Source organism: Limulus polyphemus, unplaced genomic scaffold (genome assembly GCF_000517525.1).
Source record: "Limulus polyphemus unplaced genomic scaffold, Limulus_polyphemus-2.1.2 Scaffold3005, whole genome shotgun sequence".
NCBI classification, from domain to species: Eukaryota; Metazoa; Arthropoda; class Merostomata; order Xiphosura; family Limulidae; genus Limulus; species Limulus polyphemus.
This window is the reverse complement of record NW_013668615.1, coordinates 75,017-87,930: the sequence shown is the minus strand read 5'-3', so window position 1 is coordinate 87,930 and position 12,914 is coordinate 75,017. Positions and strand designations below refer to the sequence as shown.

Genomic DNA, 12,914 nt, shown 5'->3' with positions numbered 1-12,914 from the left:
TAAGAATGATAAAACAAGGATGGTAGCTACAAGTGAGAATGATAAAACAGTATGGTAGCTACAAGTGAGAATGATAAAACAGTATGGTAGCTACAAGTGAGAATGATAAAACAGTAAAGTAGCTACAATGGGAATGATAAAACAGTATGGTAGCTACAAGTAAGAATGATAAAACAAGGAGGTAGCTACAAGTGAGAATGATAAAACAGTATGGTAGCTACAAGTAAGAATGATAAAACAATGAGGTAGCTAAAGTAGGAATGATAAAACAAGGAGGTAGCTAAAGTAGGAATGATAAAACAAGGATGTAGCTACAAATGGGAATGATAAAGGAAGAAGGTAGGTAAAGTAAGAATGATAAAACAATAAAGTAGCTACAAATAGGAACGAAAAGGAGGTATCTAACAAATGAGGATGATAAAATAAAGAGGTATGGGGTTAATGAAGACATAATGATAAGTTACTTCCAAGTGAGTACAGGATAGTAGAAAGCAGGTGAGGAAAGATGGGACAAAAATAACTGATAAGTAACAACAGGACTGCAAGGAGCTTATTAATACAAAGAGGGTACTAAAAATGGGTGAGTAAGGTGACTAACTAATAAAGTAGTATAGCTAAGAGTTTATTTTTGTGGTCTAAAAGCTATTAACTGTCTAGGTACTAAAATGCTTTTGGAGTAATAGCATTAATATATTTTCTTGTTCTATCTTTATCTTAAACCATTACCTTATAATATGGATTGTCACGCAGAGCTTTCTGTAGAAGTTTTGATGTATCATCTCTCTCTTCATCAGTTGCCCTATGTTTTGAGGTTCTCATTGAGGCTCTGAGTGCTGATAATGTATGACGTCTCTTGCTAAATGACGGCTGAGATGAAGTAGATTCAGGCACTTGATCTATTTTAAAAGTTATCTTTTCTAAAGAGAAGAAAATACATGTAAATATACAATGTGTAACTGTTCTAAAGAATAACAATCTCCCTTTTCTATACATAAAAGTTATAACTTGCTATAACATTATGTATAATTTTGATCATTATTTAGGTAATATACAGTACAAAATAAAAAAAATTTAGTTTAATTTCCTTGTCAATAAAGATGTAATATTTTTACAATACTTGTTTTGACTAAAATCATGAGATGTTCCTACTTGGTGTTGATATTGTTCTATTGATACTTTGGATAATATATAAAGCATATTGTTTTTTTTCTATCATGTTAAAATTTTGATTTGAAGTATTTTAGTAACAATACAATACTTTACTGAATGTAAAACAATGTTAAATAACCAAGTTTTATTTAAAGTTTTGTTATTAAATGCATTGTAACACCTCATCTTTCAATAAAATCATGAAAGACCACAATAACATAATTTATTTAAAACTGTGGACATACTGATCTAGGAATGAAGTTAAGAAACAAACACTTCATCTTCATTTATATGACTCTTTTAGAGTTGTTTTCATTTCCATATTCTAAAACTGGGGGCACAATCATATTTTTTTGGGGAGGATGAGAAGCTTGTTTGTGTAAAGTTAAGCACAAAGCCACACAGTGGACTATCTGCGCTCTGCCCACCACGGGTATTGAAATCCGGTTTCTAGCATTATAAGTCAGCAGATGTGCCACTGGGAGACAGGATGAGAAACATCAGGAAAACATTTAGTCTTTCATTTTTTGTGAAATGTATGGTTTGGTAACTGAAAATTTGTCTTTTTTCTTAGTAATAAATATTAAATCATTAAAAACACCTGATTTTGGAGAACATTTAGACTCTTCATCTTCATCACTGGTAATAAAAATATTGTCTAAAGGTGCAGCCAAATCATCATCTGTATTTCTAAAATATACAGAAAAAATGTTAACTTTATAAACATGTAATAAATAACACTTAAAAATCAGCATTTTAAACTATATATAATTATAAATGTTCCTAAATTCATCCATTATTAAAAAGCATTTAATAAAAGGTTTTATTAAATTTTTACTTTTACTTGTACAAAAAATGAAGTTTTATGTAATTTTATAACTGCTTGAAATTAGTTAAACTTTAAATTAAAACATTTATTCAAAAATATAAAAATAGAAAATTTCATTAGCATATATAAATATATATATATGTACAATGTTTAGATATGTGTAAGTTTGAGAAAAGGCCCTGATTAGATCATTAAAAATGTCTTTATTCTGTCAAGTTTAAAAAAGTCAACATTTAACATACTCGTGAAGAAGTAATGGCTTATTATCTTCTATAGCTGTAGCTGGCCCATAAAGATGTGCAAAATGATCCCTGAAAAGAATGAAGATAATTAATGATAATTTAGTCATTATAAACTGTTCAAACACAACTTGCATAGTCAGAAAAATATGTTTAAGTTTGACTGAAAAATAAGGACTGTTTGTGAAAAGCTACAGCTCCGTTACTTTTCTGCTTTGAGCATCCTTAAGTTTAATTTTTTTCTCCATTTACTCCCATTCTCTCCCCTAATATGAATGCACATTTTCACTAAATTTATACCAATGCCCATAACAGAGAGATGAAAGGATATATTGTAGATATTGCATAGACCTTCAGTCATGAAACAGCGTTTCACAGTTTCATTCTCATCCTTTTTCTTCCATCATGCAAACTGAGAAAATATATAGACCGAAAATCGATCAATTTTCTCACCAATGTAACCAACCGTCTGAAACATTTAGTCACACAGGGTATTTCATGGTTATTGTAAAACATCCCATTCACCTCCTTCTCCCTCTTACGCTGTAAAATTTGCTGTTACTTTTATTAGCGATGAATATATGTTTACTGTGTTTAATATACAAAACAAGTTTTGTTTTTATAATCTAACACTTGATTTGTTGATAATGTTGAGTTTGCAAATTATGTGATACCTGGTATCTTAAATTTACTTATCACGCAAATTTTAGTGTTTTACGTTTGTTGATTTACATCTGTTGAAATGTAACAATTAACATTTTAAACTGTGTTTATTATTTGTACACCCGGTGGCGTCAATGTGCTTATCGTGTAAAACTTGGTGTTTTAAGTTAGTCGATAATGTTTTTGTTAGTATGTTAGATTTACCGGGTTCGTGAACTGGACTCAAAAATGGGTATCTGGCTCCTATACTATTCGAAGTATGTGGGATTCTTCCCGCTCTGTAAAGCATTTTTAAGTTCTTTAAGAAAAAAAGCTTGCTGGAGTAAACTATATTTAAAAATGCTTTTTAGTAGATTTTAAGAGAAAGATATATTTTTACACTTATTTTCTATAGACGACTAACAAGACAAGCTTTATATAACAAACAAACCTAAAACACAAGATTTTACGTGATAAATTTACTACAACAAATAGAGGCGTCACTGGGTGCTCATAAGATTCGGGGCTCTGGAAGTTCTTGCATTTCACTACGATATCGATCACGTAATATCACGACTCCCATAATAAGCAAACATACTATATCCCTCTAAATAAATAAATTATCCCTCTAGTATATTGTACCTAAAAACCTGTATAATTTTGTAGAGGGGTCCTATGGGGACTACAGTAGGACGGTTTCCATGTTGCAGAAGTGTGCGTTATTGCATCACGTCACATTTCTTGCGTCCCAGTAATAACACAATTTTTGATAATTTGAAATCGGCAAAAAAGTCGATATATTTTCCAAAGTATTTATCGTACGATGTCGTTTTTGATATCAAAACAAAGCGAATACATTGCCCCCTTATAATCTGCACGGAATTTAATGTTACTCTTAGAATATTTTCTTTTGTGAGTAAAAATCTTCATTTTTTTCTTGAAATTTAATTGCGGCTTTGATTTTTATCGTGGTCATCATACTCAGTATATTCACATCCACAACAGATATCCTCAAGTGTGATATTATCCCCATTCATTTTCCAACACATTAACACCAGACGTACAAACTGTTGATGTATATATATATATATAGCTGTCACTTGCATAAATTCAACATTACCCCCTTACTTTTTGTCGCTGACAATTTGTTAGTTACTGATATGTAGATTTTGTGGCTATATTAGGCATATATCGTTCACGTAATCCATACAAGTCTTTCATTTTCTATTGCCTATCATAGAATATTGCGATTTATTGTTAACCGATCACTTCTTTGCAGTTTGCACAATGTATACTTTCAACGAAACTTGTGCGGAAGAACGCCAGTCTCCAGCCTGTTGCAAATTTTAGGGCATATTGTGCTTGACACAAGTGATTTCAGATATTATATTTCATACTAACTGTAAAATTATCTTGTTTCAAGCCATAGTCAGTGGAAGACAGTTGTACCACACAGATTTTACTGCAATGATAAGTGATTTATTTTTATTATAGTGATATTTCTTTATTTTATTTCCGCGCATGGTAACCAAGCTGTCAAATCGGTCTTGTCGTGTATTACTGGTGATAGAAGTTGCTTTCTTCTCTGTGCTTTTAGAAGTAAGCTACTAATATTTCTTCAATATATTCCAAAGCTATCATGATGTCTAATACAGCTGACGAGACCATAGAACCCTAATAACCATGCCAGAGAAAAGTCGTAAGACTGAAACAAACTGGATGAATTGTATATTCTGTCAGTGAAAAGACGATTTATCAAGTGGAAGCTGGCATGGTTTTGTCAAGGTGTTCTTTGCTTTTAGTCACTGGAGCCTCTATGAGGAAACAGAAGCAATTACAAGGCTTAAACAAAGCATGACATCCACAGAATATTAGCGTTGAAACAACCAAAATGGCACAAATATTGTTATGTATCTTTTACAAGTAAAAAAAAACAAAAAACATTGAGTTAATAAAGAAGCGATATTTGCAAAGTACTGGTGACCATAAAGCAATCGAATCCACTTCACGTGCACATATAGTGACACGTACAGTCACACCTAAAGTTGATTTGATGCAGTGCGTATACTGACAGACTGGTAACTGTGAAAAGGTTCACCGGGTGATGTTGGATGATGTGTCAACAATCCACAAACATGCAACAAGAGACCAAACTCTAAAATGCAGAATCGGTCAAAATGACTTAATTACATATGAAGCTCACTATCATTCTTCATGCAAGAAATAAATACCACACCAATCTCTTTGTTAATTCTGAACAAAGTGAACAAGAGAAATTGGACACGCCTTTTCAGAGACTCCTACAAATACTGGTCAGGCTTTCAGTGTGGTCACATATATAGTGTGAACAAAATGAATGAAAAATACACGTCTCTCATGAAAGATTGTGGTACCACTGATCCATCATGCCATACGTATTTAATCAAACAAAAGTTGCACAAACATTACAGTGACAAAATTACACCCAGAAAGCAGAAACAAGTCAAACAGTCTTTGCACTTGATCCCTTCCAGTGCATCAACGAAAGGTGCTATTGATGTCTTAATCGAAAAGAAAGTGGAAACACGTGATGGTGATTACCTTGAACGTGATGAGATTAGCCACGAATCATTCTTTCTATGTTCACTTCATACGGTAGCATGTAAACTTAAATCCGATATAAAAGCATCCCCAGGCCATCAAGCCCCCCCAGTGGCACAGCGGTATGTCTGTGGACTTACAATGCTAGAATCCGGGTTTCGATACCCGTGGTGGGCAGAGTACAGAGAGCCCATTATGTAGCTTTGTGTTTAATTGCAAACAAATCCCAGGCCATCAAGGTTACGATAACTTGAACCTAGAAGCTGCAGAGTGATGCATTTCAAACATTCTATACTTACTCGTTAAGTGGATTCTACAAGATGACGAGGACCCACTTGATGCACAAAAAGAAAACTAAGATAACGAAAATGATCAAAATATTGATGAAGAAACCCATAGAAGGATTTTGAACATCGGACAAAACACTTTCTATAATATATCATTGGGATGCAAAAACACATTAAAGCATATTTGAAATGGACTCCATCACATGACCAGGTCCAAACAATTCGTTGATTGTCTTCATTTCACTGGCGATTCCATCAGTTACACTACTGTTAACAGAATCAACACATTTATAGCACAGACACAGCTATTACGGTTTCAACAAAAATGGAAAATTCATATAGTTTGCTGCAGATAATTTTGATATTCCAAAAGAGACCCTGGACAGCAAAGGCATGCTGCATGTCACGCAAATAACAGTCTTCTAGCGTGGTCCACTGTAATTGGGTGATCTCAATCACTACGTAATATTCCAGCAGAGTTACACAAAATTACTACTACCGATGCACTAACTCATCACATATCTCCACTATTTCCTGTCCACCATCCAAAGCAGCAGAATGCAAAAAAACTGATTTTCCTGGATTCCAGTCAAACAGCCGGAGACGTTCAAGAAGTTCCAGCCTGGACTGGTTTCAGTCGGTCACTATCGTGTTCCTCTAATTAAATAACCACGGTGGGTTACCTTCCAATAATTACAGCACCAGCACACGAACTGGACACTGTTATCACATTTCTTCTTCGATGTAAAGCAATTGGAACAAAAGAAGGTCAGGTCAACACAGTCATTACCCTTGTTCAAGATTTGTACCACAAGGCTAAGGAACTGATGTGTCTACATCCAGTGAAATTGAACAGTATTATAATACGACTGGGTTCCTTTCATACAACCAGGAACTACCCTAGCATAATCGTCACTTTGCACAGTCTGGGCTCACAGATTTATGGATTGAAGCTGGTGTATATAGTGAGTTTGTTGCAGAAAATCCACAGCTAATTCTGTCAGTGATCTGAATGTTGAGATGTTTCACTCTACCGATGAACCGTAAACAATGCCATCCACTCATGACGCATTGGAGTTGCACATCACAAGGAGCTATTATCAAGCCATGATTTGGATGAATGCTGGTCTCTCCCACCCCAGTCTTCCAGAACCAGAGGATAGTGGCTGGATTTGCAATACTGATCGTACTTTATGGCCACAGTTGATAACTCAAGAACCTATAACAGCTGTTTTTACTGAGCTTGTAAGACAGGGGTATACCTCCGGTGTACATGTAGAAAAAACAATCTCGCATGCAGTACTGGTTGTAGTTTGTGTATAGTTAAGCACAAAGCTACACAATGCGCTATCTGTATTCTGTCCTCCAAGGGTATCGAAACTCGGTTTCAAGCGTTCTAAGTCCGCAGACATACCGCTACGCCACTGGAGGGGCAGGTTGTAGTTGTAAGCGAGGATACCTAAATTATCAGGATCAAGAACCATCAAATGAAAGTAATTCCAATGACGTAATCTGTAAACTGCAGTGAACCAATGTGTTTATGGTGTTTTGGTCTGTTCAATTGTGAATACATGTGACCTAACACTAACATGTGCACATACTGTTTAATTCATATATCAAATTATTCTAAGGCCTTAAAGCCTAGTTGTTATGTTTGGAGGTAACTACAAGTGTGCATTTCAAAATTTTATGTTTGTGCTACGAAGTATATATACAAACGTCATAAACATGTAAATTAACGTAAATGTTTCATTATTGCAAATAATTTTGCCGATTAAAAATAAGGGGGTAATATTATGTTTGTGGATAATGGATTGCTATATTCATAAGAAATCATTGATTTTTTGGTATCATTTTTAGCATAATAAATTGGGAAAATTTTGATATACGTAACTGCATTGTGTGATATACGGTAATAAAGTAACGTGCAATATTATCAACGGTAAAAATCAAAGCCAAAATGAAATGTCCAGGTGGTTAGGGGTTCGAATCTCCTTCACCACAAACATGCCCGCCCTTTCAGCCGTGGTTGCGTTATAATGTGACGGTCAATCCCACTATTCGTTGGTAAAAGAGTAGCCCAAGAGTTGGCGGTAGGTGGTGATGAATAGTTGCCTTCCCTCTAGTCTTACACTACTAAATTAGGGACGGCTAGCGCAGATAGCCCTCGTGTAGCTTAGCGCGACATTCAAAACAAACAAACAAACAAAATGAAATTTCAAGGAAAAAATTAAGATTTTCAATCACAAAAGAAAATATTCCAAGAATAACGTTAAATTCAATTTAGACAGTTATGTAGCAATGTTTCCTCTTTAATTTGATACCAAAAACAACCTCTTACGATTAATACTTTGGTTGATAAATCGACTTCTGCCGATTGCAAATAATCGAAAATTGTTCTCGCCAGGACGCAGGAAATGTGCCATGACCCGGTAACGCACACGTCTCCAACATGATAACAGGCCTATTCTAGTCCCCATAGGACCCCTCTACAAAAATATATCTGTTTTTAGATATAGCACGTATTGGGTGCGTGAACGGGCTCGAAAAACAAGCCAGTTTTTCAGGTCTGGTTTTTGGTAAGGAAGATTAGTAGTAACATACTTTCTATTTTTACATTAAAGCAAAAAAGAAAAGTTATAATTACCTAAACATATTGGGGAAACAAGATTGTTAGTACTAGTAGTTAGTGCATCACAGATAAATTTTAAATTCATAAGCGTCGCGTATAAGTTCAAGTAAGTACTTAGATCTCATGAAAGACGAAATAATTGAAATGGTTGCAGCCCGATATTCCGAAGAGTCGTAGTTCTTTAGGGCCGATATTCCGAAAATTGAACTTAACAGACATGTAGGCCTAATAATGTTTGTTATATTACATAAACAGTAGTACGTATATAATATTATATTGGACACATAAGCCGGTAACATTTTGCGGTATAACTGAAATCATTCCAGAGACCTATGTTATTGTTACCTATATATGTCAAAATTCTCATAATAATATCATCATTATCATTATAGAAACAGGTTGAAAAAGTTGAATAACAATAATACGAGTAATGCAAACTTCAATACTTGTGGCAGGAGATTTTCGGAGTATCGATCTGTCCCCACTTAAATGCAGATATAGTTTTATATAAAAGTTGCTACCCTGGAAGTACTTTGTTAGTTTTATTCCCAGGAAGTAGATAAAAGTAAACGTATAAAACTTACGAAAGAACCATTTTTGTGTACACTCGAGTCAATGTGTTCTCAGATGTGCTTTGCTGGAGCCACTTCTTGAGGTATTTCTCGTCATAGTAATACAGAATTTGCTGAATAGACAAAAATATTATATATTAACTATATTAAAGATTAAATAAAATAGTAAATATTACTGATTGAATTCCATTTGCAAAATATACCAATAGTATTTATCGTTTTTGTAGTGCAGTTTTCTGTGGCGTTAGTACAAATATACCAAACAGTTTGTGTTAATTTTATGATATTCCTATAGAAACCTTTTTTTTTCCCCAGACATTTTAATTGTACCGCTACTTTTTCCGTCACGACTCGCTTTAATGCTGACGTAATAACGGATAATTATGCTTTATGGTTAATACTCTTTATATCAAATGTTACTTACGTTACCAGTACAACGGTGTAACAGATAACGGATGCTTTCAATCAGACTGAAATGGGCGTGGTTTTGTCACTTTAGCCGTCAGCGACAGGTTTGCATATCGCAGGTTACGGGGCTTGAAATATGATACCACTCAACATGCTCCGCACTTTATTTAAGTCGTGGGCGCGTTATAAGTGTGACAGTCAACCACACGATTCGGTTTCTGCAGCCAAACAAAGCTCTTATGGTGGCTGGTACTGCTGGTTGAATACCTTCTCCCAGGTTTATATTTCAAAATTTAAAAGCGGCTATACCTGAAACTTTAGGGTATCTGATCTAGTCACTAAACCCACGTAACATAAAATGTCATTTAGGTTGAAAATTCCAGCCCCAGTCTCACAAGGTGTGATAATAATTCTGTTAAATATTGTCTTTTATTTTGTTTTTTAATTATGTTTATAAGACGTTTTTGCACACTTTATTTTGCAATAAAATTATGAAATTGCGAATAAATATATTTCAAGGGTGTGAACAATCCTTACGTAGTAACATATTCAAGTCTTAGCGAAAGTGTCTGCTACTTTTGTTTATATTTTTTGGATTATCCAAATATTATCGCCAACTAAATTCCATTGTTTTCAGTAATATCTTATTGTGACAACCAAAGGCCTGACATGACCTAATTGTTAGGGCCTTCGATTTGAAATCTGCGGGTTCGAATCCCGTCAACGAACATGCTCGCCCCTTTCAGCCATGGGGCCGTTATTATGTGACGTCAATCCGTCTCTTCGTTGGTAAAAGATTAACTCAAGAGTAGGCGGTGGGTGGTGTTGACAACTGCCTTTCCTCTAGCCTGGTACTGCTAAATTAAGGACGGCTAGAACAGATAGCCTTCGAACAAACAGCTTTGCACGAAATTTTAAATCAAACAAACAAAGCGTTAAGCACGCATTTCAGCTACTCCAAAAAGAATATCTGCAAAGTTGCATGGGCTAACTAGTTTGCAGAGCGAAGAGGCCATTATTTCGTCGCCACTGGTGTTACCTTGTTATTACTGATTCAGTTTACAAGTGAAATACAAAATAGTTCACATTAAACTTTGAACTATTGTGATATCTGTTTTTTGTTTCTTGTAAAGGGTAGGCTGTTTTTAAGGGAACCAGGTGTTGTATTCAGTTACACTGATATCACTCAGAATAGTATCAAGTATTCGTTGAAACACGTGTTTCGAAAATACACTAATAATAAATTTGAATATGGATAACAAAAGAAATACCAATAAGCACAAGTGTACAAACAAGAGTACTTTTATTGATACTTAAGAGGCTGGTGTCTAATTCGAAGGTGGATTCTAGCTGGCTGCTGGATCTAAGCAAGAAAAAAAAAAGGTCTACACAGGACAAAGAGAATAATAATACAGAGATATTACGTCCGCAAGGACAATAATAATGACATATCACACTGTAAAGTATCTAGTGTGGTATCCCACAATCCTTAGATCACCTAAATCAAGGATCATTCCAAGTACACATATTCAAGGAAGATAAACTCAATTTCATATGCACAAATATCTGTATTACCCTCTGGTATGAACATGATTAATAAACAAGGCCAAGCAAGTATAAGTCCTATGGAAGTCGTGGTGGTCTGTAAACTTTTTGTAGCATAAGTTTACAACCTTCCCACATTAGACTTGCAAAGGTCTAACTACACACTGTACACCTGCACAAAGATTTGGAAAAAATTACTTGAAAATATAACTGAATAAAGATATATATTCTCAACTGGTTGTGAAAGGTTAAAATATGATCGTATTTACAAGCATCGTACAAATCCCCCTGAACGCCTCTACTTTTTTTTACAAATTTGCCTCGACATTATTTTATTATGTCTGGCTACAATCCGGAGTTAATGTCATAATCTTTAAGGTGCGCTACAAGATGTACAAGTAAACATTTGTAAGCGTAATATCGGAGTACCCTGTATTAAGAAACTCGCTTTTTGATTTGCCTATTTTTAAGTACTTATATCCGAACTGTATGCGTTCTTAGTATTATAGAATATAGCTGAGTAGCAAAATCAAGTACATGCAATTACTGAAACTGCAAATGAAATTACTTCGTTCATCTGTCGAATCCGTGAACTTACAACTGAGTGTATACACCTTCATGTACATGTAAATACACTATTTTCGAACTCTGCGGTTTCGTTGAGTATGTATGTTTTGAAACTGCACACGGAACCTAAACTCGTATATACAGCTAATGGTGTTCAGAGTTTGAGGTGTAATATTATTTATACTTTCTTGATGATAAGATTCTTTGAATTTCTAAGATATATATATATATATATATATATACTGAATAAGTAAAACAAACAAACAAAAAAAACATCGATTTACTGATTTCAGTGTCGTTCTTTAAAATTTAATAATTTATCACCAAAAAACATCGTACATTTTACAGAATTATCCTGAAAAGTAGTACACTTGGCTTTAGTAGGCTTAAGAACTTTAATGTACTGTAACTACTTGTTGAAAGAAATGGAGACGACGTTTCGGCTTTTTTTTTTTAAGGCAGTTGCATTTCATTAAAGTTATCAAACGTACTAACTATGGCTACTCTGCTTACTTAAAGTTCCACTGAAACAATGCTTGGCTATAAGTTTTAACTTCATACTCACATAATCACATGAAGCCCCAGTCCCGGACCACTCACCTTCCAGTAATTTTCGCTGTGGTGACCTGTGACCTCTTCTATTCCAGCCATTACATTGTTCACTACCTGTTCGGTTTGGGAAAAATGCATTTTAAATAGCAGAAGCAGAATAAATATATAAATGTAGTGTGTAACCAAAAAAAAAAAAGAAGATAAAAATACAGACATTACAATTACTATAACAACTACTTTTAGTCAGGGTGTTTCAAAGTGGTATCCCCCTTTCTTTCCAAAGGATACGACATACCATTGTTGAATCATGTAAATCTAAATATATCAAGACACATGGTAGTGTGTCGTGCGGCCAAAACAACCTTTAACAGGAGTGATAGTTTAGCGATTTTCCACCTTCTGTATCTCGGACTGTGGTAATCCAAACTATCATGTATTTTCAGTGGATGTGCTCTACTGGACTCTTACTACACATACCAAATTTCAAGGTTATCCATTCATGAGAGATATAACATCTCCAATTTTGATTGAGTTTCTTCCTTTTTTCTTTTTTGCACCAAAGTACGGAAACTTTATTTGATATAAAAACACACTTCACTTTTATGGATTTTTTTTCAAATTAAGTACACTGATATATCTTTCCAACCTACAATTAGGAGTCTCTCTGACGTTACTATAAAGGAAGCTATTAACACTGTTTTAGTGAGGAAAACTACTACCATATATTTTAAAGAATCTCTTTAGTTCTGTAAAGTAAAGGTCTGTTCTGAATAATAAGGCACTGATCGTAAGGATAATGTTGGTTACTATCGAGTGTCAATTTCTTATTTGATGTGGTTTGTTGGTGTGTATTGACAAGAAGTCATATCTAATCAAAAACACCCTTGGTATGAAGAAAAGGTGCGGTTAAAA

The 12,914-nt window shown here is 34.4% G+C and overlaps 1 protein-coding gene across 3 annotated transcripts in view; it reads right to left on the bottom strand.

Annotated features, from left to right (window-relative positions):
- The window catches only part of LOC106468431 (Na(+)/H(+) exchanger protein 7-like), an 81,408-nt gene that overhangs the window by 2,257 nt on the left and 66,237 nt on the right, over nucleotides 1-12,914 (bottom strand). For all 3 annotated transcript variants that reach the window (XM_022396759.1, XM_022396760.1, XM_013928858.2), the window contains exons 19-23: nucleotides 12,051-12,116; nucleotides 8,943-9,043; nucleotides 2,221-2,289; nucleotides 1,751-1,839; nucleotides 727-917 (exon numbers count right to left, since the gene is read on the bottom strand). In XM_022396759.1, coding sequence (XP_022252467.1) covers nucleotides 727-917; nucleotides 1,751-1,839; nucleotides 2,221-2,289; nucleotides 8,943-9,043; nucleotides 12,051-12,116 — 516 coding nt within the window. The remainder of the gene's footprint in view (nucleotides 1-726; nucleotides 918-1,750; nucleotides 1,840-2,220; nucleotides 2,290-8,942; nucleotides 9,044-12,050; nucleotides 12,117-12,914) is intronic.